This window comes from Pyrgilauda ruficollis, unplaced genomic scaffold, assembly GCF_017590135.1.
Source record: "Pyrgilauda ruficollis isolate IOZ18807 unplaced genomic scaffold, ASM1759013v1 scaffold34, whole genome shotgun sequence".
Classification (NCBI taxonomy): domain Eukaryota; kingdom Metazoa; phylum Chordata; class Aves; order Passeriformes; family Passeridae; genus Pyrgilauda; species Pyrgilauda ruficollis.
In genome coordinates, this window is record NW_024524822.1 from 2,253,569 (window position 1) to 2,279,490 (window position 25,922).

Below are 25,922 nucleotides of genomic sequence, written 5' to 3' on the forward strand. Positions count from 1 at the left end.
GTGCTTAGGTTTTCTTTGTTGGTATAGAGATGAGGACATTATTCTGCTTTTCCAGGGGTTAGACTTTAATTAATAACATCCCTGGGTCTCCTCAGATGCCAGGCAGCAGAGGTTTGCACATGGTATAAGCAGGCAGCTTGTTGGAAAAACAAAAGGAGATTGTCACAGTTCTGCTCCCAATTCTAGCAGGCGCAAAAAGGTGAAGCAGGAATCTTCTGCTGTTTTGCACCCCTTGTTTTTCAGGCAGGATTTATCCACCACCACCACCGAGTGCTGAAGGGAGATGCCCTCAGCAATGGGCTGCTCTGAGGGACTTTTCCCACACCTCTGCATTCCCAGTTGAGGCTGGCTTGGTGAAAAACAAGCCCCACCAAAAGTGAGGGAGGAGCAGGTTCTCTTCCCACCTCCTGCCAGGGCTGGGCTCTGCTTTTGCTGGAGCAGGAATCTGCAGAATCCCGGCCTCAGCTGGGACTGGGAGCAGTCCCAGTGCATTCCTCAGCAATTCCCCACGACTGACTTCTCCCTTGTCCCATCACCCAAACCCAAAGTGCTGCTTCCTGGCAGGAAAGCTGGGCTGTGTTCCCCCAGCCCTGTCCCATAACTCTGCCCCCCAGCTCTCCCTGGCATGGAGACCTGGCTGGTTTGGGGGGTGATGGGGGAGCCTGCATCCCCCACCCCACCAACAGCCAGCCAAACCCAGCCCTGCCACCCTTCTCCCCCAGGGGACATCAAGCATTCCCCAGGGGCATCAAGCATTCCCCAGGGGACATCAATCATTCCCAGGGCCACCCCTGCAGGAGGAGGAGATATTGGGTGCCGAAACAGCAACGGAAGCGGAGCCTCCTTTCTCCTGCTCCACCTCTTCAGTTTGGTTTTGTTTCCCAGAGAAATCTGATTAACCAGATCTCTGTTTTCTTGTCTGCTTTCCCTTCTCTCTCTCCCCCTTTTCATTTGCTCCATTGTGTTGCCTTTTCCCCCACCCCTTCCCCGTTTTCCCTCCTCAATCCGATGGGATTTCTGTGTCCTGGTGCTTTTGCCTCCATCCCTGTGGTGCCAGCGGGCGCATCAGTTACACAGACATGTATGAGATGCTGAGACACATGTCCCCACCTCTAGGCCTTGGGAAGAAATGCCCAGCTCGTGTTGCCTATAAGGTAGAAAACCTCCCCAGGAACTCCTGCCCAACCACCAGCTTTCTGTGCCGTGGCTGAAGTGGGGTTTCTGTGGCATTGGTGTTGTTCTTCTGGACTTTTCTGGTGCTTTCTCTGCTTTCCAAACAAGATTTTGGATCTCCTGATTTTTTTTCTTTTTAATTTTTATATATTTATATATATAACTTTTTTGGGTAACTTTTTTTCTGGTCTTTGAAACTCTGGCACATCAGTTTGTCTTTCTAAGTATGTCTCTGCTCTCTTTCTATCAGTGTTTCTCTCTCTTTTCTCTCATTCTCCTCCCATTTAGGTTAATTTGGGGAGGGACCGTGCTAATGAGCAAATTACCCCCCATTAGATCCCCATTTTTCTTCCTGGGGCTCTTTGTCTCACTACCCCTTCAGTAGAATGTTGTTTTTTCCTCCTCTTAATTGGATTGGAGTAATTAGAGTAGGCAGTACTGTAGGAGTGAGCAAGCAATTAAACAGAGACAACACCAGAAGGGCTCCTTAAACACCCTCGTGGAAGAAATGACTTGAACAGAAAACATTTAGGACAGGGAGATGGAGAAATCACTCCAGCTTATTGCTGATTTGGCAAAACTTTTTAATTGAGCTACCAGAATGAATTCTGTCTGCTGTCTAAGGCTGGAAATTCAGATGGAAATGGAGCAGACCCAGTAAAGGCCGGGCTGCCCTCCCAAAAACTCTCAGGGTGCTTGGAGACTTCCATTTCCAGGGTGATTCCGTGGAAGTTTCACCACTGAACGTCACAGTTTAGAGGGGGAGGTTGCTCAGAATCATTTCTCAATGGTGTGGCTGAGGATCCACCAAACCCAGCAGGATTTTTTGGCTGCTGGTGTCACTCCAGCCACCCCCAAACCCCAAAACTCAGTCCGGTGGATCCACACCACAACAGCCCCTCCTGTACTGAGGGATTTTTCACTGATTTTTGTGATTCTTCACCAGATTTTTGTGAAGAGGCTCAAGCTAGACCCAAACCTGGGTCTGATTTATTCAGGCAGGAAGAAATTCAGATAAATCTTCCTACAAGATCCTTCCTCAGTGTGCCAGGATTTAAAACAAAAGGAAAATTAAACATAACCTTAAATCTCTCCAGTTAGGCAGCTTTGCTGTATTTGATTTGTTTCTGGCCACTATAACTGATCTTGAGGAACCCAACTAGATCAAAATTCCAGGTCTCAGCTATTTTAGACACCAGTTATCCACAGAAATCCAAGGATTTGCCACGTGTGAGTTTCCATTTATTTAGGAGAGCTGTGTCCTGCTGAAAGGAGGTGTTTGCATGCAGGTGGGCAACCAGATCTGCTCTGGGGCTGTACCAGAAGGATAAAACTATTTTTTTTTTTTTTCTTCCCTAAATCTTGTAGAATTCAAAGAGGAAGAAAACAAAAGGGGATAAAGGGATAATGTGTTAAAATAGGCATTTAAAATAAGATTTTGGGCTGGTTTTCATAGCAGACTTTGTGCCCAGAGGCATTTCTTCAGCCTGAGAATTTCCTGTTATCTCCTTTAATTTATCTGTCCCTACAGAACAAACCCACAGAACCAGGGTACATAGGAATGGCTTCTTTTTATAACCACTCCTGATTTTTTAAAGACATAGTTAATTTTCCCCATCTCAGAAGAATCCTCTGGATTGTGTCTGTGTGTCACGAGCACAGGCAGAGATGGGTTCAAACAGCTCATCAGATTTCTCTGAATTTGGGGATGATCACATTCATTTCCCCCTTAGCAAAGAGCCCTGAACTACAAAATACAGATTTAAGACAAGATAAGGATTTCCCCCGTGGATTAAAGCTGCACTTGGGGCAGATCTCTCACCCAGTTATTGCTGATAAAATTAACCCCTCATGGGTTAGGACTGGTTTTTGCTCCTTCCCTCCTCCATTTCTCCATGCAGCACTTCCATGGGTTGGTGCTGGGCACCTTCCCCCATGACTGTGGTGGGATGTGGCACCCCTGCTCCCACCAGGTGTCCCCTGTGCTGTCACTCATGTGACATCCACTCCCAAGTAGATGAGAGACTCAGGAGGACACTGAAATCCCCCTGGGCACTGACCCCTCCCCTGAGCCTGGAAAGGGACATCACCCCCCTGCTCCTGCAGGTGTAGCTCAGTCAGTGCCAACAGCAGCCAGGGCTTTGTCTCTGCCTTATTTTCACCCTCTCCCTCTGGTTTCTAAACCCCCTGACTGTTCTGTCCAGCAAAAGCTCTTTTGCCCCACATATCCCCCTTTTTCTGTCCATGTCTACTTACCCCAGTCCTCGTCAGAGGTTTTGTGTGTTTTCCCCACGTCTTTGTTGCCTTCTCAGTACGTCCACACTGGTTTTTGTTTGGATTTTCCTCTCTTTGCAGCCTCCTTGGCTGCTGTCCTTCCTTTCTGCTGTTTTCTGGTTCCCCTTTCTCACCTGTTCTCCGTGGTCAGCCTGACCAGCCTCTGCAGTTCCGTGTGTGTGGTATGGCTCAGGCTAGGCCAGGGTGGACAGCAGGAAGAATTTCTTTACAAAGAAAGAGTTTTCACAAAGAAAGAGTTTTCAAGCCCTGGAAGAGGCTGCCCAGGGCAGTGGTGGAATCACCGCTGCTGGATGGGATCCTCGGGCACCAGGGAGCTCTATCCTGCACTGGGCTGGGGGAGGAGGCTGGAAAACCCAAATTCCTCTGGTCACTTCTGGGCCACCCACAGGGAGAAGGGCATTGAGCGGCTGGAGCGTGTCCAGGAAAGGAAGGGAGCTGGGAAGGGGCTGGAGCCCCAGAGAGGCTGAGGGAGCTGGGAAGGGGCTCAGCCTGGAGAAAAGGAGGCTCAGGGGGGGCCTTGTGGCTCTGCACAGCTCCTGACAGGAGGGGACAGCCGGGGGGTCGGGCTGTGCTCCAGGGAACAGGGACAGGAGGAGAGGGAATGGCTCAGGCTAGGCCAGGGTGGACAGCAGGAAGAATTTCTTTACAAAGAAAGAGTTTTCACAAAGAAAGAGTTTTCAAGCCCTGGAAGAGGCTGCCCAGGGCAGTGGTGGAATCACCGCTGCTGGAGGGATTTAAAACCATTCAGATGTGGATGTGGCACTTGAGGATATGGGTCCGTGGTGGCTGGATCAGTGTTTGGACTCAATGATCTGGAAGGTCTCTGTCCTAAATGATTCTGTGATTCCATGAATTTTAGTCTTTTCTATCCCATCAGATGAAAAGGGGGAAGAAAACCTCTTTGACTTTGCTGTCTTAGGATTTGCTCACTGTCCCTGCCCATGGCAGAGGGTGGATGAGCTTTGAGGTCCCTTCCAACCCAAACCATCCTGGGATGATCCAAGAGGGATGGAAAGCTATGGAGAGCCTCTCCAAAGCCAGCAGAATTAAACCAGAGTAGAATCATTCCAGCTAGGTCGGGGTGAATTATTCATAGCAAATAATTTATTCACCAAACTTGACCTCATTTCCCACAGCAGCACTCCACTGTCCCTTTTTTTTTTATTCCTGTCTGGGGATCATTCCCAGAGCAGTTCCTGTCCCAGAGGCTGATGGGGTGCTCTTAATAATTCAAATCTGTCGGGGTACCAGTAGTTTTCCAGGCACTGTGTGCTTCTCTTCCTGCTGCCTCTAGGTAAATGTGTCAGGGAACAGGATTTAGGGTGTAGTAGCTTTTTCTGGGTCAGGCTGGAATCCAGCAAGGCACCTTTGATCCCGGGATTAATTTCCCCCCTATTCCTCTAACCCTTTCCCTGCCTTTTGGGCCATAGTCCAAGCAGTTCCTGAGCAAATCTGAGGGGGAATTTATTCCTGTCACAGAGATTTGGTTCCTCGTTAGCGCTGCCTTTGTTAATTGCCAATTAAACAGCGCCGGGGCCGCTTCCTGACCGCGCCCGGACCCCGCGCACCGAGCGCTGCCTCCCGACCCCGCCTCTAATCAGCCCCTCGTTATCAGCACAGCGTTAATTAGCAGGCTCCGGAGACAGCGGCTCCTGCCTCTGGGGCCCTCTCCTGCAGAAGCATTAACGAGCTCCAAATCCGCCTAATTAAAACCGGGGGCTGCGGGAGGGAACCCCAAAGCGGAGCGGGGACTCCGGCTGCGCCTCCTCCCCCGCCCCTGGAGAGGGGCTGGGAACTCCTTTCCTGGCAGGTCAGGGCTCCTGGGAAGCATTTCCACTTTTTTTTTTTAATTTTTTTTTTTCCTCTGTTCCCCATCATTAATTCACCCGAGCGCCCCTGGATCATCCCAGGAATCCCAGGATGGTTTGGGTTGGAAGGGACCTCAAAGCTCATCCACCCCCTGCCATGGGCAGGGACAGTGAGCAAGTCCTAAGACAGCAAAGTCAAAGAGTTTTCTTCCCCCTTTTCATTTAATGGGATAAAAAATGACTAAAATTCATGGAATCACAGAATCTTTTAGAATGGAGAAGACCTCCAAGATCATCGAGTCCAAACACCGATCCAGCCCCTGGGCTGTGGCTGACGATTCCCAAGTGATGCATATCCTTCATCAGTGCAGGGAAGGAGCAGCAGGCTCCTAAAATTCCCTTCTGGGCTCCAGAAAGGTGGGAAATTATCCAAATTAGAGCTGGGTTTTTTTCTGTTTGTTTTGGTTCAGTTATTTTTGTTGTTGTTGGGATTTTTTGGCTCATTGTTGGTTTTTTTTTCGTTTCCCCCCCCTTTTTCTTCCTCTCCCTTTTCCTTTTTTCTATCACCCTTCTTCTTTTTTCCCCCTTTTCCTTTTTTTTTTTCCTTCATTCCCTTTCCCTCTCTTCTTTCCCTTTCCCTCTCAATTTTTTTCATCCTGTTTCAAACCATGAGCTACAGCTCTGACTCAGCCTTGAAGCACAACTTCAGGCAGAAGAAACAGCAAAAAATGGGGGAAAGTTAATTTTTTTCTTTAATTAAGTACACGCTAAGCAACTGATTCAATTTTTTTTTTAGCCTATGTTCTTGTCCCTAAGTCTTTGCAAGAATTTGAGATTTTTCTCTTCTGTTCTTTTCTCATCCTGGTGCAGGATGAAAATCAAAAGTTCTTGATTGAATTTTTCAAGGAAAAATTTTGGGTCGAGCAGAGTATTTTGAGTTTGAAAAATGTTACCAATTTCAATAGGATTCCTTTTAAATGGATCCTCTAGAAATGGAGAGAAATTAAATACAGATAAAATTAGAAAGTAGCCTGGAAACACTTGAAATTTCACACTCTGCACAAGGAGATATTTTTATGTATAAAGTTATTGTGTAATATTGAAAGGAAAAAAGTTAATATAACTTTTGTTTGCGGTTTCAGCCTTTCGGCTGCATTTCTGGCATTGGGAAAACACACCAGACAATGTTCAAAGATCAAATCCCTCCTGGCTGTGCCAGTGTCTGGCTGATTCCTGGCTCCTCTGGGTGCCCACGGGGATTTGGGACATTGATTTGGGATGTGGGGTGACAATGTCTCACCCAACCCTCCCTCACCTCCCCAGCCATGGTGGCAAAGCTATTTTGGATCCAAGACAAATAAATTCTTTTCTTCCAGCTGCTCCACCCTCAGCAGGAGCTCTCCAGACATGCCAGATATTAATTTTGAAAACAGATTTTCTCAAGCCAGGGGCTTCCAGGACAGGAATTTTCCCTGCTTTTGGGAGGATCTTGGGTGGCTTTAGCTGAGGCCTGTTGGCTTTGGCTGCTGCAGGTTCTGAGGCATTTCTCTCTTATTTAATGGCTTCTTTTTTGGCCAAGAAATGGGCAACTGGAAGGTACAACCTGCAGCTCACCTTGGCAGGGCAAGAGCTCCTTAAGTGCTGTCCAAAGGGAGGTGAATCCCAGTTTGCCACCCCCAGGGGACACAGGGACTCATCCCATCCCAGCTTCCCTCTCCTGAGCACCTCAACCCCTTTCTGCTCCCTGCTGGCTTCTCAGATTGGGAATTCCAGTGGCCTGGTGGTGTCTGAGTTACCTGTTGGACCAGTTTGGATACTGGGATGGAGAAAATGGCAGTGCAGAGGGAAATGCAGGGAGCAGGGCAAGGAGGTGGGGTAGGGAGAGCCTCTTCCAGGTGCCTCTTTGCAGGAAAATGTGAGTTTTGCTCAGCCAGACTTCCAAAAGTGGGAATCCCCTTGGAAAATCTTCCCCTAAATCCTCTGTCCCTGGCTAAAATTGAGGAGGAGAGCACTGCTCAGTACAGCTGTGGGTGGCCTGTGTTGTGCATATGTATCATTTGGGAACTCACCTGGACAGTCAGCTGGGGAGACCTGAGATGTGCCAGTCACCAAAGTGGTTTTTGGTGGTGGTTTTTGTGAGGATAGAGCTCTCCTGTGGGGAATTGCTCCTCATTTGCCTGTTCTTCAGTTGCATGCATCTTCTTTCTCTCTGCATCCCTTCCCTCCCTCCCACTCCAGTGGGATTCTGGGACTGTGATTGTTAACGGTGGGCTCTCATTGATGTGTTTTTTTGTAGCTTTTTGTGTGCTGAGGGCAGAAGTTGAATTAAATCCTGTTTCATTTGACATGAGCAAACAGAAAAAACCCTGTGGTGTTGCCAGCACTTGCTACTGTCCCTGACTGAGACGCTGGACTTTGATTTCCCTGTCTCTGAGGCTGGGCAGACACAGAATAACCTCTGGGCATGCTGTGAGGGAGGGCACGACGGTTTGTCCCTGACTTTAGGTGACAGGGACATTGTTACAATGGTCTCTTGTCCCTGCAGGATGCAGTGAGAGCTGAAAATGTGTAAATAGGTGAACAAAGATATTTCAGCTCCTCTGAGCAGATTTTACACTGGACCAGCACTTTGTGCCCTTTGCTCATGCCAACACCAATTAATGTCCCCCTGGAATTGTCTCCAGAAGGTGCCAGGGTTGGGTTCTGCCATCCCTGGGGGCATGGAAGTGTCCAGGGCCAGGTTGGACAGGGCTTGGAGCAGCCTGGGACAGGGAAAGGTCCCTGTCCATGGCAGGGGGTGGGATGAGATGATCTTTAGGGTCTTTTCCAACTCAAACCAGTCTGAGGTTCTAGGGCAGCTCAGTCCATACATCTGGGAGTTTGGAAGTGGAAGTTGGAAGATTCTATAAGCAGGAAGATTATCCCAGAGATGGAAAACCTGGCCAAGTCTTCGTGCCCCAGCCTGGGCTTGGTTTGGGGAAAACACAGGAGCAGTAACTGGGGCTCCCACTGAGCCCTGAGGCTCCAGCAGGTCCCTGCTCTCACCTGCACCACATTCCCTTCCCCAGCAGGAAAATTCCCATCTGCGGAGGAGTTTCTGCTGCAGAAATTTTGCCCAGGACAGCAAAGAGGCTGCAACAAAATCTGCATCTCTGAAAACAGTGCCAGGCTTGTGCCCACTGCTGCAGTGCCCAGAGCCATGGGGTGGGTGCAGCTGGCATCTCTACCAGCCTTTAGGGGCTGTTGTTAGACAAAGAGGAGGTTTCTGGGCAGACAGAGGGATGTGAACAACAGCCCAAGCAGCTTTCAAGTGGGGTGAAATTCTCTCCTCAGCAAAGGGCCCAGGCCAAGCTGCCACTGGGTTTTTGAGGCTGTGCTCAGGCAGATCAATGCCCAAGGACTTCCTTGGGCTGCAAATCCCTCTGGAGAACAGAAACCCCGAAGTTTGTCTGATCCCCAGACAGGGATGTCTTCAAGCAGCTCCTGAGAGCTGAGGAATCATCAGGCTGCTGAAGGAGGAGAATTCCATCCTTTAAAGGTGTGCTAAGTTTATCTGCAAGGCTTGGAGCATGGAGTGTTCTGCTGCCAGCAGGTCAAAGCTTTCCAAATTTCAGGTTCTTCCTGCTCAGGAGACTGATGGGTTTGCCCTGCCAGGCTGGTGATGGGGAAGGAGTTGCTCCCAGCTCTGAAGATCTTGGAAAATACAGATCCTTAGGGATGGCTCCATGTTTAGATTGGAAGAACAGGGTGGGAATTATAGTCCTGCTCATGTTAATCCAGCCTCTCCTCTCTGGGAAGGTGTGGATGGACTGTGCAGCTCAGTGACTGGAAGGGAAGGAGATAGGAGCCAGAATCCAGGTGTCCCCAGCAGGAAGAACATTGTCACCTTTACCTGTCACCAACCATTCCACAGCTTGAGTCACATTCCAGGGCTCAGCAGCTGTTCCCAAGTGTGCTTCAGGCTGGGACTGAAATCCACCATCCCAGCCCCCTCCAGGGACAGCACAGCTCCTGCACAAAGCCCCCGCAGCCTCACTGTCACTGGAAGTGCCTTCCTCACATCCTGCTCCCAGCAAGGCCTCCTGGACAGCTGGAAGAGCACGGCCACACTCAGGATGGAGCTGCAGCCTTGGGTGGCAGATGCCAACCTTCCATCATCCTGCTTCAGTCAGTGGTGCCAGGCCCCCTGACAGGCCCTGTCCTGTTTCAGGATTTAGGTGAAGGATTTAGTGAGGCCAGCTGGTGTAGGAAGGGGTGGAGGAGGTGGATTTATGGTTTTTATCTCCTCAGCACGCTGCCTTGGTAGGTGGACAGGTATAAGCCACATGTCTGCTGCTGATTCTTCTGCTTCTTTGCTGCAAGGATCAGGATTAAATCACAAGATGATGTTTCTTGTTCAGACTCAGATGTTTATTAGTTCTTATCTATGACACATTCTCACAAACCCTAAGTTCTACAGCATTTCATGCTAACAAACTAAAAATGGAGCCCCATCTCTCTCTCTACAAGGCCTTTTAAGGATAAACTGTCCAATTACAAAATGACACCTAAATTATTTTTACTTTTAACCCACTAACCAACCACCCATGCCCGCGATGTGGACTTTTTTTATCCAATTACACAAAACCACCCAAACCCATGGAGAAGGTGTAGTAGGACCAGCCTCTACCCTAAAACCTCCATCTTGCTTTATATATATATATATATCACTATATTGTAAACCCTTAAACTCTAAGTTTCCCACCCTGTGATATTAGACACTTCTATTCAAACTCCACACCCACAATCCCAGTTCTGTCATTCCATTTTGGAAGCTTCCCCACAGCCTCAGTGTTCTCCTGGGGGTCAGTGCCTGTCAGCACAAAGTCTGAAATTCTCAGCAGCCAGGGTTCCTACAGTCTGGATGGTGTAGACGCCACTGGAGACAGTCAGGAAATGGGATGAGAGCCTCCCAAAGGCTTCTTTTGGGAGAGCTCTGTAGGATTGCAGTGCAGTGCTGGCAAATCACTCATTAAACCACGGAAGTTCTATCCCAAACCTGCTCCTGGACAGGAGCTGCAATCCATGTGCAGAAGAATTTCAACTCAGCACACAAAAAGTTCCTTCCTGTTTCTATTTTGGGTATTTTGGGCTTTCAGAGAGGGGCAGGTGAGGGTGGGGGGAGGACTCCTGGCCCCCCTCACAGCCAGCCCTGTCTGTCCCCAGCGCCTGGTGAGGATGAACATGCCCATCTCCCCTGAGGATTTAACCGTGCACTTCACCTCCACGCTGATGGCCCTGATCCGCACGGCCCTGGAGATCAAACTGGCCTCAGGTGAGAGGGAGGGGATGGCTGGGTCACCTGGAGATCAAACTGGCCTCAGGTGAGAGGCAGGGGATGGCTGGGTCACCTGGAGATCAAACTGGCCTCAGGTGAGAGGGAGGGGATGGCTGGGTCACCTGGAGATCAAACTGGCCTCAGGTGAGAGGGATGGGGAGGCTGAGGGGTGGCTGGGTCACCTGGAGGATGCAGCAAAGACACCAAGGGCAGCTCAGCTCCTTGGAATCCTCTGTGACCATGGCACACAGGGAGCAGGGAAGCTGAAGCTCCTCTAGGTGTGGATTTCATTATGCTGCAGGTTTCCTGTGCATGGAAAAAACCCCAAAACAGCACCAATAAGAGACCAGTGCCTTGCTTGGCCTCTTCCAGAGCTTTTCCCCAGATTTGTCAGCCTCCAGCCTGTGCCTTGTTGGATGAGAGAGCATTTTCTGTCATCTGAGCTCCAGAAAACCAGGAGAAAATCGGAGTTTTCTGAGGGCACATTGGCTCACAGCCCAGCTCCTGACCACAAGATGGGCTTGGTTGGTCACAGCAAGGTGCCAGGAACACCAAGAGCACAGATTTATCCCTGGATGGGCCATTCACTGAGGAGTTTTTCTTAATCTTGTGGGTCCCATCCAGCTCAGAGTACTCAGTGAAATCTGTGGGCTTGGTGTCCTCCCAAAACCATGGAAATTCTGCCCCAGGTGGGAATCCTATCTTCCCATGCCAACACCTGAGGACAGGGGTATAGTAAATCCAGGCAACCCCAATGTCTGGGGAGAAAATGAGGAGGACTCCATTGATATCAGAAGGCTAATTAATTACTTTATTATATTATATTATTTTGTATTACACTGCATCCAAACTGAATCTGCACAAGTACTCCACTGCACTCACCTGCACAGAATTTTGTGACTGTCAGCCGATAGTCCCAACACACACACACACGTGGATTCAATTGGTCAATGAATCAAAACACTCACACCAGAATCTAATCAAGTAAATTCCTTCAGGTAAATAATCTTCCTCAATTCATTCCACTTGTTCCAAAATACAGGAGCAGTAAATGAGGTAAGAATTGGGGTGTTTTTTTTTTGTTTTGTTTTTTTTTTTTTTTTTTTTAAATCTGAGCTTCAGAGACTATGAATCCCAGAAAATATCCTTGGGAAGCTGTGCCTTGCTTTTCTCTGTGAAGAGAAATGCGGCGACCAAGGGGAGCTTGGGGAGAGGCCAGAGGGGTCCTGAGCATCCCTGTGCCTTGGGTGGCAGTGAAATGTGGGAATCTTTGCCCATCCCAGCTGAGAACGCTAGGAGGGGAAGCCCAGGATGTGTCCTTGCCCTGAATCAGAAATGAGCTTCCACAACAGTTCTGAGCTCTTCCAGCCCTTCCTCCCCAGTCGCTCCATGCTGGCAGCAAGGCAGGAACTGCAAGTGCCCTGAAGCACATTCCACCTTGAGATAAAATGTAATTATTGAAGTGGTTAATCAGGCGTTTACTCAGCTTCCAATTAAACTTTGCAGTGTAACAAAATGCATCGGCCTTTTCTCTGGGTCATTACCCCATCTCATCAGCCTGCCTGGGGTCACAATCAAGGCATGTCGGGCCTAAGCACTCTTACACGTAATTTAAAAGTTAACAGGAGGGAACCACACCCCCAGGAGCAGGGGGCAAGGCAGGGTTAGGCTGCTGTGCTTTCCTAAGCAGTTTTAGTCCAGTGCAAACATTTGAGTTATCTCCTCCCTCCTGTGCTACTTAAATTTTGCCTGTGATGCTTTGGGGAGGCATTGCTGGAAGAGGACAAAATTTTGAGGTGCCTGGGGCTCCCCAAAGGAGTGGGATCAAGACAAGGATCAGACACGCATTTCTACAGATGCTTTTAGGACTTCCTGTGACTTTAAGAGCCAGCACGTTATTTCAGGAATAACTCCTAGATAAGGATGCTGAGAGTTTGTTTAATTTTCTGTTTCTGGTTACCTGTCAGCCTTTTTTAACTGGAAAAGCTCCTTCCCACCCTTTTGAAAACTGGAAGGGAGCCAAAGAGGAGAACTCAGCTGATACCCTGGATTATTTCTGTGGTTTAGCTCTGCTCTGGGGTGTGAGGTTCTGACCTGTTTTGTTGTTATGAGCTCTTTCTGAATAGGTTTCATGTGCTACATTTAATTGGGTCGTTAGTGGGTTTAACAGGCCCTTAATAAACCTCCCTAATGAGTTCCCGTGTGGGAGTTCAAACCACGGTGTAACAGAGTACCCAGAGCCTCCTCCCTTACTCTGCTCTTAGAAAAATAATCTCTGTCATTCAGATGAACCTTAATTGCGTGCTGTGTGTGGAATTCAGCTGGGAGCTGGCCTGGGGCTCACCCAGCCTTTAATCACTTGCCACGCGTGCATTTAGGCTCGGCTTTGGGCCGTGGAGCAGAGCTGCTGGGCTTGGCTCTGCTCTACCTTGGGGTAGAACTGAATTTGTGTCCTTGCCAGGGGTTTTGGGGAGAGCTGTGCGCAGAGGGTTTGCAGTCCATCAGAACGCTGCTCAGTGCAGGGTGAACCTGACCGTGGCACAGGAGGTTGGGTTAGAGGATCTTTAAGGTCTTTCCCAACCCAAACCAGTCTGTTGTTATGGGATTTTGTCATTCATGTCCGGGTCCTTTGCATCCCTCCTGGGAGGTGCTGCTGCCTCCACAGGCACTCCCCAAAGGAAGAGGCACCCGCAGTTACATGGAATGAGTTTGAGCTCACGTCTAGGTCTCAGGTTACTGCTCAGGGTCTCCAGGGTGAGGCAAGGCTGGTCCTGCTGAGTCCATGCTCTTCTGTCACAGAGAATTCATGGATTCCCTGGGCAGGGAAGGGCTGTGCTGGCTCACCCTTCCCAAGGAATGGGAAGAGGGGATGCAAACAGTGGGATGTGCTCCAGGGCAGGGCTTCACTCCTCTCCTCTCCCTCCCTGGCTGCAGGCGGTGTGAAGCAGCACCAGTGTGATGCTGAGCTGAGGAAGGAGATCTCACTGGTCTGGCCCAACCTGTCCCAGAAGACTCTGGATTTGCTGGTGCCTCCTCACAAACGTAAGTGCTTTGAGCACTGGGTACATCCCAGATACCTAGGATTAGGTTTGTCCTTCCTCATCTGCTCTATCCAACCCCAGATTAGCTTTCTTCTTCCTTGTCTACTCTATCCTACCCCAGATTAGGTTCTTCCCTCCTTGCCTGTTCTATCCAACCCCAGATTAGATTTTTTCCTCCTCATTTTTTCTATCCAATCCCAAATTAGATTTTTTGCTCCTCATCTGCTCTATCCAACCCCAGATTAGGTTCTTCCCTCCTCGTCTGCTCTATCCAACCCCAGATGAGGTTTTTCCCTCCTTGCCTGCTCTGCCCCAAGCCCCATCTGGGTCACCTGGAGGATGCAGCAGAGACACCAAGGGCAGCTGAGCTCCTTGGCAGCCTCTGTGCTGCCCTGGCTCCGTCACACAGGGACTGGGGGAGCTGAGCTCACCTCCAGGCAGGAGCTTCATTGTGCTGCAGGAGATTTCCTGTGCACGGAAAAACCCAAATCCCAAACAGTGCCCAGAAGAGACCAATGCCCTGTGTGGCCTCTTCCAGAGCTTCTCCCCAGCTCTGGCAGCCTCCAGCCTGTGCCTTGCAGGGTGGGAGAGCAATTTCTGGCATTTGAGCTCCAGAAAAACAGGGAGAAGTTAAAGCTTGCTGAGGACTTAGGGAATCAGATGTGAGGTGTTTGGGGGTTAAAGGCATTTGTGTTATTTGGTGATGTCCTGGGCAAACGTGCTGAGAAAATGGGGAGTTTGCTGTTCTCTTCATTAGCTCTGGATTCCTGATTAATGAGAAGCAGTGTAGAATAATAAAGGCATTGTTAATTAAGAAAAATGAGGGAGGTGAGGAGGTGCAAATCAGTGGGTAGTGAAGTCTTCCCCTCTCCTCCCCTCCTCTGTTGATTCCGGTATCTCTGCTGCTCCAGCTCTTTTCCATGGTGAGTGCTCCAGTGCTGGGCAGGGAAGGGCTGTCCCATGGCTCTGAGAGCGAAAAAAACATCTGGAAAAATTAAATATTCCTTAAATGTATATTAGCCCATTATACCCCATTCACTGTAATTCAGAGAAGCAGGGGTAAGGCTGCTGTGTTGATAAAGGCTGGCTGGGGGTCTGGGATGAATTTAGGAATTATCTCAGCAATGCTGACAATGCCATTGAATTTTCCTGCCTGGTTTTTCCTACACAATCCATGTGTTTGCCACAGAGAGCTCCAAACCAAGGCAAGGCAGCAACAGGCAAAGAGCTGAACAATCTGTTGTAACCTTTTCTTTTTTCTTTCCTCTACTTTTCTGTGTCTATTTTCCCTCATTATTCTCATAAAATAAAATTTTATTTTATTTAAAAAATAATTTATTAATGATAATTATTATTTATGTTATTAATACAATAATTTCTTTTTGATAATTATTATTTTATTAAGTAATTTATTAATGGTAATTATTATTTATGTTATTAATACAATAATTTCTTTTTGATAATTATTATTTTATTAAGAAAATTTTCATTTTTCTCTAAATTTTCATGTTGCTTCCTCCCTCTCTCTGTTTTTCACCATTTGCTGTTTTTTTCTTATTCCTGTCTTCTCGTCATCCTTGGGATGGCTCTGCTGTGTTTTCCCCGTGCTCTGTCTTGGCAGCTGATGAAATGACTGTGGGGAAGGTCTACGCAGCCCTGATGATATTTGACTTCTACAAGCAGAATAAGAACAGCAGGGAGCAAGTCCAGCCCCCCGGGGGCCTGTGCCAGGTACAAAAGGGGTTTTTCCATCCTCCCTCTTGGGCAGCTTCAACAAGAATCACCAGCAGGATTCATCCAGAACCTGGCTGCTCTTCCAGGCAGGGTTTCAAAATTCTGGCTCAAAAATGGAAACCTCTCCTGAAAGTCTCTCTAAAAAAATACCTAAAAAAAAAATTGTTGCAGTTGCCTTTTCCAGTAAAAAAAAAAGGTATTTTTTTAAAAAAATGACAACTGATCTTTGAAAGTCTAAATGCTGTGTTAAAAAGTTGCCTAGGGCCTGGGGAGCACCAAAAGATTTCCTTGGGAGACCAAAGAACTATTGAAAGCTGCTGGTAGTTTGGCTATACAAGGCTTAAGTTATTTTTGGAATAGGAATTATTCCAAGTCGTTTTGGCTCTAATAGGTTTGAAGGTTTTTACAAGTTCTAGAAAATATTTTCACACAACTGACATTGAAGGCCCAATCACTTCCAGTAGGACAAACGCTTGTTGTTTTTAGGGTGAGCATCCAGCTGATCTCCAGCACAGAGTGGAGATCTGTCCCACATGTGGATGGCTCCACCAGATCCATCCAGAGCCACTGGAATTGTGCTGCCCCTCTGGCCACATCCATGGGGGAATTCCCTGCTGTGCTCTGGTGACTGGGAGGGCATTCAGAGGGAAAGGGAATTGCAGCAGGATGGGGAGCACATTTGGAGGGAAGGGGGATTGCAGCAGGGCTTGACTTGTACCAGGGGTCCCTCAGAGCCTCTCCCTGCTGTGCCCTGGCTGGCGTGGCCTTTCTGCTGTCCCAGGGTGGCAAAGTGTACTTTTCATGGAGTAGGAAAAGCCCTGCAGCCCATCCAGCTCTGACACCCCTCCCTTGTGCTTGGCAGCCCGGGCCAGTGTCCCTGTTCCACCCCTTGAAGGCCACGCTGGAGCAGACCCAGCCCGCGGCCTTCAGCAACGCCAAGGCCTTCCTGCGCCAGAAGAGCTCGGCCTCCCTCAACAACGGGGGAGCCTTGTGAGTATCCCTGAGCCCCTCCACAGCCACCCCACCTCGGGGTCACCCATCCACCACCGCTGCTCCAGAGGCTCTGGTGACACCAAAGCCAGCAGCGCCTTCTCACCATGGCTGGGACAATTCCCGCTGGTGGCTCTGCTCCCGCTGCGGTTATCCCAGTGCTGGTGGCGTTGGGATCTCGGTGTTTCCTTCATGAATCCTCACTGGGAGCTTCCCAGGGTGAGTTTGCTCACAGGAATTTGGGACTGTTGCAAAACAACCAAACAAACCCCACCAATGAGTTTTTGGGAGACCAAGATCCTTGGGAATAAATACAGCCCTCGTTTGTGGCACTGGGCAACAGCAAGTGCTTGCCACAGCACAATTTGTCTCTTTGGGAAAATGATCCCTTCATGGAGATCTTTCCAAACACTCCTGGTGACAGTGATCCCTAAGCAATTCTCAGTTTCCTGCTCTGCAGGTGATTTTTCTCTGGATCATGAGCGCTGTGGATTTTTAGTGACAGACAGATGAGGTTTAAACGTCCCAAATGATCCTGATGGGGAAACCAACACCAGACTTGACAGCTGAAGGGACTTCAGCATGGTTGAGGTGTTTGACCAGTGCCCAGCTGGCCCTGCACACAAAATTGGCCTGAACTCCCAAATTCTTCATTGTCCATCAGGATTTAAGTGGCAGAAGCTGTTTTCCTTAATTATTGAAAAAAATATCATGGTTGGTCTGATTTCCTCGTTCTCATGTGATCTTCAGACTCTACAGGAGAAAAAAACCCAGGGCACCTTAGAGCTTCACCAGCCACTGTGCCCATCCTGCAGCTGATTTTCACATGTGAAACCACAAAGAGTGCTCGAGTTTGGTTTGCCAAATCCAGCAAAATCTCTTTGCAAAAGAATGAAACTTTTTCCCTCCTTTTCTTTGGACAGGCCACCCCCGGAGGGAGGGATCAAAGAGTCCAGTTCTTGGGGGACACAGCGCACCCAGGACGTGTTTTATGAAACCAGGAGCCCAGCTTTTGAGCGAGGCCACTCCGAGGAGATCCCCATTGAGAGGGTGAGCAAATGGTGGGAAGGGGGAGGTGCAGATTTTAGAGCTGTGGGAGAGCTTGAGAAAATTAAGAAAATGTTTAGAAAAAGCACGTGAAGATGGGGTGAGTTAGAACTGTTATAGAAGTTAAGAAACTTAGAAAAAACTTAGAAAAAACAGGTGAAGACAGTGTGAGGTGCATGAGATTTTAGAGCTGTGGTGGATTTTCAGAAGTTTTAGAAAATGTTTAGAAAATCCAGGTGAAGGCAGGGGGACCTGCATATAGCAGGAGATCTGTCCCTTGAGTCAAGCATTGTTCTGTCTCTTGCTTGCTTGAGCTTTGTGGAGAAACCCCAACCCTGGCAGCTCCCACAGCCTGATCTGGACATGCTTTTCCTGGAATTCTGTCTTGCTGCCATAGGTTACCTCAGGCTTTCTCTTCCCATTTCCCAATCCCATTGTCCCAGCTCAGGTGAGGGGTTTGAGTGGTCAGAATGACCTGAGGGGTTTCCAAGGTCACAGCTGGGGTTCCTGGCTTGTGGAAGAGCTCATCCCACTGCGTGTGGGATGTCCTTGCTGAGGACAGAGTAACCTGGGCACTCTGCTGTGGGAATTAATCATATGGGACTCAATTTTCTTCCTGGTGGAAAAAGCCATTCTTTATTCACAGAACTCCTTTTTATACAGTTTTACAGACCTTGTGTGTGACTCCCATTGGTCAGGAGCTTTCTTGCCAATTACTTTATTGGTCAGTAACAAGTTGTTATTCTGTATTGATTGGTCACTCAAACCCCTGGTGTGTATGTGCAGGAAAAGTTGTTTGTAGAGATAATTTCCATCTTTCTAACAGTATAAAACCAGTTTATACAGATGCAAGTAGTTTTTTACCCAGTAATAGATTGTTATGCTAATGAACTGCTCACACCAGGATTGCTTTCACATGAGAACTTGCACAGTGCCAGCTTGACTTAGAAGAAATGACAGGCCAGCCAGAGCAGGCCTGATTTTATATGGCTTTTCTTTATAAGTTTTCTACCTTACTGCAACACTCCACAGCTCTTCAGTTGCTCTCTTCGCCACACCAGCATCTCTTCCCAGTCAAATCAAACTTCAAGAAGCTGATGGTGGCTTCAGAGCTGATGCTCCTGTTCTTGCTACTGAAACCATTCCATGTTTTGATCAGGTGGTAGAAATGAAGGAGATCAGCCCCACAGTTGCCAACGGAGAGCCCCAACCAGGCCTGGAGAGCCAGGGCCGGGCGGCCTCCATGCCACGCCTGGCTGCAGAAACCCAGGTGAGAGGTGGGGATTTAATGGTGGGAGACTGAGAGCAGGCCAAGATCTCAGCATCTTCTCTCTGCTTGTCATGGGCTGGAGCTGGCTTGGGAATATTGCTTTTAAAATATGTGGAGACAGGAATTCAGGGTTTGTGCTGGGATGGCAGGGGTGTTCCCTGCAGGGAGTAGCAGGGATTCCCTGCAGGATGTGGCTGGGGTTCCCTGCAGGGGTGGCAGCTGTCCTGTGCAGTCACAGCACTGTCCCCAGTTTTACTCCTCCCTGCTTGCAGCGCAAAGCAGCCCAGGACGATCCCTCTGGCTGGGCCACCCAAGAGTGTCTGGGTCACTGTTTGGGGACAAAGCCATTTACAGGCTGTGTTCCTGGAAGGCACATTTCCCATTAGTTGTATGTTGTCTGTCCAGCCAGCCAAGCCATGTTCCTGTTCCCTATCCTTCCAAAAAGCTGCAGGTGTGCTGTGGCACACACAGGTGGATGCAGGAGGAACAGGGACTACCTGGAAGCTGCACTGGGACACTGAGTGTGCTCCCTGTATTTTCTTGTACTGTGACCTTGGCCAGTCATTTGGTGTCGAGGATTTCCCTCATTGATTTATTTAATTTATTTTTCAAAGAAATCTCCTCACTGGGGTTGACTTCCACAGCAACCTGTGGGCACTGCTTAGTGTGTAGGATGTCACAGATCACTTTTAGCCATTTCACACGTTTGCTGCTGTTTGTCCCCAATGCTGCCCAGCCACCATGCTGCCTTCTGTGTCACAACGTCTCACCACTCGTGTCCTGCCTCATTCCCAGGGCCTGATTCACACAGCCAGGAGGGAGCAGCCTGGCCTTGGGCTGTTTCTGTGGCTCGCCAGGGGAGCAGATTGCAAAGGATCTGCTGCACCCCAAAGGGAAGCCCTGTGTTGTGCACACACAGCAATAGCTCCAACAGATGGAATTGTTGTGCCAACCTGCTGGAGGTGCCCCTTGCCAGCCAGAGGATTTCCCACCTGGCTCCTGGCCTTTGTGTGAGCCCTGGGATTCTCAGAATTATCAGGAGCACTCCTCACTGTGCTTAATAAAAGCCACAGCCCCCAAAGCAAAGCTTTTCCCCTTCCCAGAAGTTGTCCTTTATCCTAAACCACAGGTAGCCTATTTCCTTCCTTGGCAGTGCAGCTGGCAGAGCCTTCCCTGGGGAAGCTCCTCTCCATGGCAGTCAGATATTTGCAGGAGTGTTCCTGACAGAAGCGTGGCTTGTGTCCCCAGGGTGTCACTGCCCCTCGTGCCACACCTGGTTGTGAATCAGGCCTGGAATCTCAGATCTAACCTCATTTATAATACAATGTTCAGTGGTTGTAGCTTGGGTGAATAACTGATGTACTTTCTGTGTGTGTCTCCCCTTCCACGCCCCCCACCCTCCCTCTCACGTGCTGCTCTGCCCCTCCCCAAACTTTGAGTTCTTTCTAACTCTTATTTGCAACGCTTTCTGTTCCTGGATGCCTCCCTTTCTGTTTGCCTCTATCTTTTTATGTTCCACTTATTTAAAAAAACCCTCCTCCTGTGTTTCCACCCTCCCTCTTTGCTGTCCTGCCCTCATCACCTCCCTCCCTGGTCTTCATCGTGTCTGCTGCACATCTGATGTCTGACACTGGCTGTACTGTGGGGCTGCTTCCAATAATGTCCCTCACCTTGTCCGAATTGTTTGCAGAGGAGCAAAGCACGGTCACCTGGGAGTTACCTGGCAGTATGTAGTTTGCACTAAATTGTATCCTATTAAATTCACCTTAAGAATTAATTAACCTTCCTTTAACCCTTGACTTTTCTCCCCTCTCATCTGGAGTCGCTCTGGCACAGCCGCTCTCTCTCTCTTCCCACTTTTCCCTCTGTCCATGGTCGCACGCTGCTCGCTCTGGTAGCAGGGCTTGGGTGGGTGGGTTGCTTTTATTTTTTTTCATTTGTTTATTTTCATGCCTCGTTGCTCAGGAATTTAGGCAGTGAAAACAGTCGGGTTGGTAATGAAGAAGCAATTAGGAGCTCTGCAGGGGCACATGCAGTCTCCCGAGGCTTTTTGGGAGTCTGTGCCTCTCATAATAAGAGCCTTGCCAGGATTTATGGAAAAGGAATTGATTGCTTTGCCAGTGATTTGTGTCAGTGGGAATCCTGTCCCTGGAATAAGCGTGGAAGCAGGAACGAAACCCAAAAAGAAATGTTCATTTTTTGTCAATCTACGTGGGGGTTTTTTGGTTGTTTGTGGTAGTTTTTGGGGTTTTTTTCTGAATTTTTTGTTGCTTTCTTCCTGGCAGCCCTGTATGGATTTTGAAAATCTGGATGTGTTTCTTAGTGGGAAATACTTTCACTTCCCATATTTTTGCCCATCAGACTGTCCAGTTTACAGCCCCTGCCTTCCCCCAGCTGCAAGCTCAGCACTAAACAAGGACAGATAGGAAGCTCCTGAGTATAATTTCTTGCCCACACAAATGAGGGCCACAAGAGGTGACACTAACGTGGTCCTACTGATGGAATTGGTGCTTCCAGGGCCACACCACAGGCTGTGCTGGACTCCCTCATCCCAGCCTTGTGCCTCTGATAAACCTTCCAGCACCAGGATCCCAGCTGCCCTTCAGTGGGAAGCACCAAAATGTGGGTAACTGCCCAGATGGTGCCTTTACACCCAGGATAATCTGCCCTCAAGGGGAAGGAGAGTGGTTTTTCCACTCAAAATAACGAGCAGAGCTGTGAAACAATTGGCTTTGCCTTGGGTAAATATCACAGGGAAGCAGAGATCTGGATTTCAGCATAAGCAAACAAGAGAGAGCAGGCAGGAAAAATAATACAGAGCTCTTAGGAAAGGTTACAATGAGCAGAGTAAATGTTCCCTGAGAGCTGGTGTTGGAGGCACTTATTGGATTGGGAATTCAAACAAGTGGAAGGCTGAGGGACTGGGGAACATCCTGAATTTCACTGTCGAGCTGGAGCACCGTGCTCTGAGATCTCTCCTCTGGCACACGGCTCGGGTGCAGTGACAGACCCAGGGAAGCATCCCGAGGATGGACGAGCTGTTGTCTCCACACAGAGCCAGCCATAGGCCAGCAGAGAAGGAAATGTGGGAATTGTCCCTGTTTCCTGAGCTTTATCCCTGGGCAGAGGCTGTGAAAGGAGCTGTCCTGCAGGACACTTGTCTGGGACTCTGCAGAACCTTGGTAGGGTTTTGTACCCAAAAGGAAGGAAGCAGGTTCTGGAGCTGCCACTGGCACAGGGAGGGGGTCCAGCAAAAAAAAAAAAATGCTGTTTCAGCTCTCAGTGCCCAGATGTTTTGACACAAATGTTTTAAAAACAGCAATAGCAAAACCAGGTATTCTTTCTGGAGATGTCCTGGTGGGATTGCAGGATGTACACACTATCCTTGCCCCAGGCAAAGGGTTTCAGGGAGTGATGGTGGGACAGGAGAGGTTTAAATGTTTGATGGGAGTTGTGTTTACTGCAGGGAGATAGAAGGAATTTCCTGGTGGCTTGGCGTGTACCTCCCCTGATTCCTGATTTTTCTCCCTCTCCATGTGGTGCTCAGCAATGCTATCTGCTTTCGTCTTTGGAGCTGCTTTGGGATGCAGGCCCTGGAGCAGCTGTGGGTGTCCCTGGTGTGGAGAATTCCCCTTGTGAGGTGCTTGGCTGCTGCTCTGCCCCGTGTCCCTGCTGAGCTCCCTGCTGGGTGTGCTGTGCAGTGCTGCCTGTGCCTCTGCTCTCGTGGTCCCCCTGGACTGGCACTTGGAGCTCACATTCACTCCCCAAGTTTCACTCTCAATCCACATCCCACAAATCCTCCTGCCCATTCCAGTCGTCTCCAGTTAACCATTTCTCTCCTTGCCCTCCTTGCCCCTTTCTTTCGCTGTTTAACCCCCTCCATGCTGGGAACCAGGCAGCCGAGCAGGGCGCGGCGCCTTCCCTCACCCTGCTCCGTGTCCCTCCCTGTTCCCTGCAGCCCATCCCGGACACGAGCCCCATGAAGCGCTCGGTCTCCACGCTGACCCCGCAGCGCCCTCACGCCATGCACCTCTACGAGTATTCCTTGGAGCGGATGCCTCCGGAGCAGGGCCACCACCACCACCACCACCGCTGCCACCGGCGGAAAGAGAAGAAGCAGAAGTCCTTGGATAGGGCCGCCCATCACATGGCTGATGGACAAGCTGGTGAGTGCTTTGCCAGCGAGGATTTGTCCCTGGGAGGTCAGGGAGGAGTTGTACATCCCCTGTCCCCTTCCTTTCAGGTGGGGTTTGGGGTCCTGATTGTGTGGAAGGACCTCCTCACCCCACACACGCTGGTGATGTCCTACCCAACGTTTTCCTTTCAGTAGCCCAGTCTGGAGAGTCTTCTTTCAAGGACAAGAAGCAGGAGCGTGGCCGCTCCCAGGAGAGGAAGCAGCACTCCTCCTCCTCCTCCGAAAAGCAGCGCTTCTACTCCTGCGACCGCTACGGCAGCCGGGACCGTGCCCAGCCCAAATCTGCTGACCAGAGCAGGCCCACCTCCCCCAACGGGGGCCCAGAGCATGGCCCACACAGACAGGTGAGGAGAGGCAGGGTGGGGAAATAGCCCTGAGGTCTGCCAGGGATTTGTGCACCTTTTCCATGTTTTGCTTAAATTAGAGGAGGTGAAAAGGGCAAGGAAGGTCAAGCAGTTGCAGATAAAGCTATTGAGGTCCTGCTTGGTGCCTTACACCAAGGTTGGAGAAATCCTCCAAGTTGTGCCCAATCCCACCTTGTCACTGGCCCACAGCACTCAGTGCCACCTCCAGGGATGGGGACTCCAAACCTCCCTGGGCAGCCCCTTCCAATGCCTGTCCACCCCTTCCAGGAAGAAATTCCTCCTGATGTGCAACCTGAACCTCCCCTGGCACAACTTGAGCCTGTTTCCTCTTACATGGGAGCAGAGCCTGACCCCCACCTGGCTCCATGCTTCTGCCAGGGAGTTGGAGAAGCCAAAAGGGTTTTCCCTGAGCTTCCTTTTCTTCAGGCTAAAATTTAGTTCTGCTTTCTTTTGTAATTGTGTGGTCCTCAGGCCTTTGGGAGAAGCTGGACAGCTTCCTCAGGATGCTGGAATGTTCCTGATCACTGGGAGAGCCAGGCAGGGCAGAACAAGCAGTGACTGACAGCCTGATGAGTTGATAGGAAGGAAAAAGTGCTCTTTAAAAATTAAAGGTCTGGTCTCAAAATGTTAGGTTTGGAAAGACTGAGGGATTGTTCAATGCACATGTCCTGCCTTGGGAGAATGTAAACAGAAATGGGAGGACAGGCCCTGTCCACTCACTCGTGGCATTGGTGTAAATTACTGCAGCTTAGTTCACTCTCACAAGGTATTATTAGTAACCCAGGAAGCTGCCAGACCCTTATACCACTCCAAAATCAAATGTGTAATATTAAAGAGGAGAATGTGAATGCATTTCTGTTAAAGAGACTTGTTAAAGCCTGTCCAAAAAGCTTTTGGTTGTTATTTTTTCAGAAATTGGCTATTTAATCCAAAGGCATTTCATTCCCAACCTGCAAAAAACAGTCACGCAGATCCTCCTTCCAGAAATGCAGAATCTATAATAATAATAACAACCCATAATCCAGTTTTGGCAACAGAAATAGATTCATTGAGTCCTAAAATGGTTTGATTTGGAGGGGACTTTAAAGCTCATCTCTTTCCAACCCCCTCCTGTGGGCAGGGTCATCTCCCACAAACCCAGCACTCACAATTGTGGGGTGAAGTTCTCTACAAACCCACCCCAAAGCAAAACTGTGAAAAACCCAACAATAATTCATAAAAATCCCCAACAACTCGGGTTTTTGAGCTGCTCCCAGGCCAGGTAAGGCGCATGTTGAGCCCTGTATGCTGTGGGTGCCTCCCCTGGGCAGTGTCCCCTCTGTTGGAGCCGTGTGCCAGTTTGCGTCCTACCGATGCTCTGCCCCTCTCTGTTCCTACTGCTCCCAGACTTGAACTCTCCAGCTCTTCACATCTTGTGTTGAATTATCTCTCGAGAACCTCCCGCCCCGACTGTGCTTGTCTAAACTCTCTCTTTTTTTGCTTTTCTTTCCTCTTGTGACTCGTCTCCGCCTTCTGTTGCTTCTCCTTCTGTTTGATACCTGCCTGCCTTTGTGTTTGTCCGGTGTTTCCCTTTTTTTATTTTTTGATTTGCTCTGTTCCAATTTTGATGTAGGGCAGTGGTTCAGTTAATGGGAGCCCCTTGCTGTCGACATCTGGTGCTAGTACCCCCTGCCGGGGTCGGAGGCAGCTCCCACAGACTCCACTGACCCCACGCCCCAGCATCACTTACAAGACCGCTAACTCCTCGCCCGTGCACTTCACCACTTACCAAACCCCCACGTTCTCCCCGGGCCGCCTGAGCCGCGGGCTGTCCGAGCACAACGCGCTGCTGCGGGGGGAGCAGCAGCCGCCCCCGCCCGCCGTGGCCCGCATCGGCTCCGACCCCTACCTGGGCCACCGCGACGCCGCCGCCGACAGCCCGCAGCGCGCCGCGCCCGAGGACACGCTCACCTTCGAGGAGGCCGTGGCCACCAACTCGGGCCGCTCCTCAAGGACTTCCTACGTCTCCTCCCTGACCTCGCAGTCGCACCAAATCCGCCGGGTGCCCAACGGGTACCACTACACGCTGGGGCTCAACACGGGCCCCGGCGCCAGAGGACGCAGTTACTACCACGAAGCCGATGAGGATGACTGGTGCTAGCGGCTCAGCAGAACCCTGCGAGGTGTGCGTGCTTAATAAGGATGAGTTTTATCATCTGGAGGGCTGGGAGCTCCCATGGGGGCCCGGGGCCAGAGGCGGCCGGTGGGGCAGCCCTGAGGACTGCTCAGCGCCCGGGGCCAGAGATGCCCCTGCAGCCTCTCTCTCCTCTGTTGTTCCTTAGTTTTTTCCTTTTTGATTTGTTTTTTTTTTTGCACTAGACAGATGGAGGAAGAAGGCTCCCTCCTTCTGGGGAAGGCAACGGGGGGAGCACATCCCTCACTGCCCCCTCCCCACTGCCTTGTCTAGTCCCGAGACACGCACCAGACGCCAACCCAGCCACGGAGGCAAGGAGCTGGGAGAAGAGCAATCCTCACCTTTCACGGTGGAAAAGCAGAACTGTGGGTCCTTCTCAAGATTGGCGCAGTTTTTTTGGGCTATTTCTTAATTAATGTACCGTCATAATTCCCCCCTGCCAGGGTGGGAGCTGGGGGTCACGAAGGGACTTCGCGAACAATGCTCGCCCCCCCTGTTTTGTCTCATTGAGCGC

The 25,922-nt window shown here is 49.9% G+C and overlaps 1 protein-coding gene across 1 annotated transcript in view; it reads left to right on the forward strand.

The window, feature by feature from the left end:
- CACNA1B (calcium voltage-gated channel subunit alpha1 B) overlaps positions 1-25,250 on the forward strand; it is a 281,498-nt gene extending 256,248 nt beyond the window's left edge. The window contains exons 37-47 of the mRNA XM_041475194.1: positions 1,058-1,154; positions 10,482-10,590; positions 13,528-13,635; positions 15,256-15,365; positions 16,231-16,358; positions 17,282-17,408; positions 18,565-18,675; positions 22,634-22,841; positions 23,003-23,214; positions 24,848-25,109; positions 25,153-25,250. Coding sequence (XP_041331128.1) covers positions 1,058-1,154; positions 10,482-10,590; positions 13,528-13,635; positions 15,256-15,365; positions 16,231-16,358; positions 17,282-17,408; positions 18,565-18,675; positions 22,634-22,841; positions 23,003-23,214; positions 24,848-25,109; positions 25,153-25,250 — 1,570 coding nt within the window. The remainder of the gene's footprint in view (positions 1-1,057; positions 1,155-10,481; positions 10,591-13,527; positions 13,636-15,255; positions 15,366-16,230; positions 16,359-17,281; positions 17,409-18,564; positions 18,676-22,633; positions 22,842-23,002; positions 23,215-24,847; positions 25,110-25,152) is intronic.
- Positions 25,251-25,922: the final 672 nt, after the last annotated feature.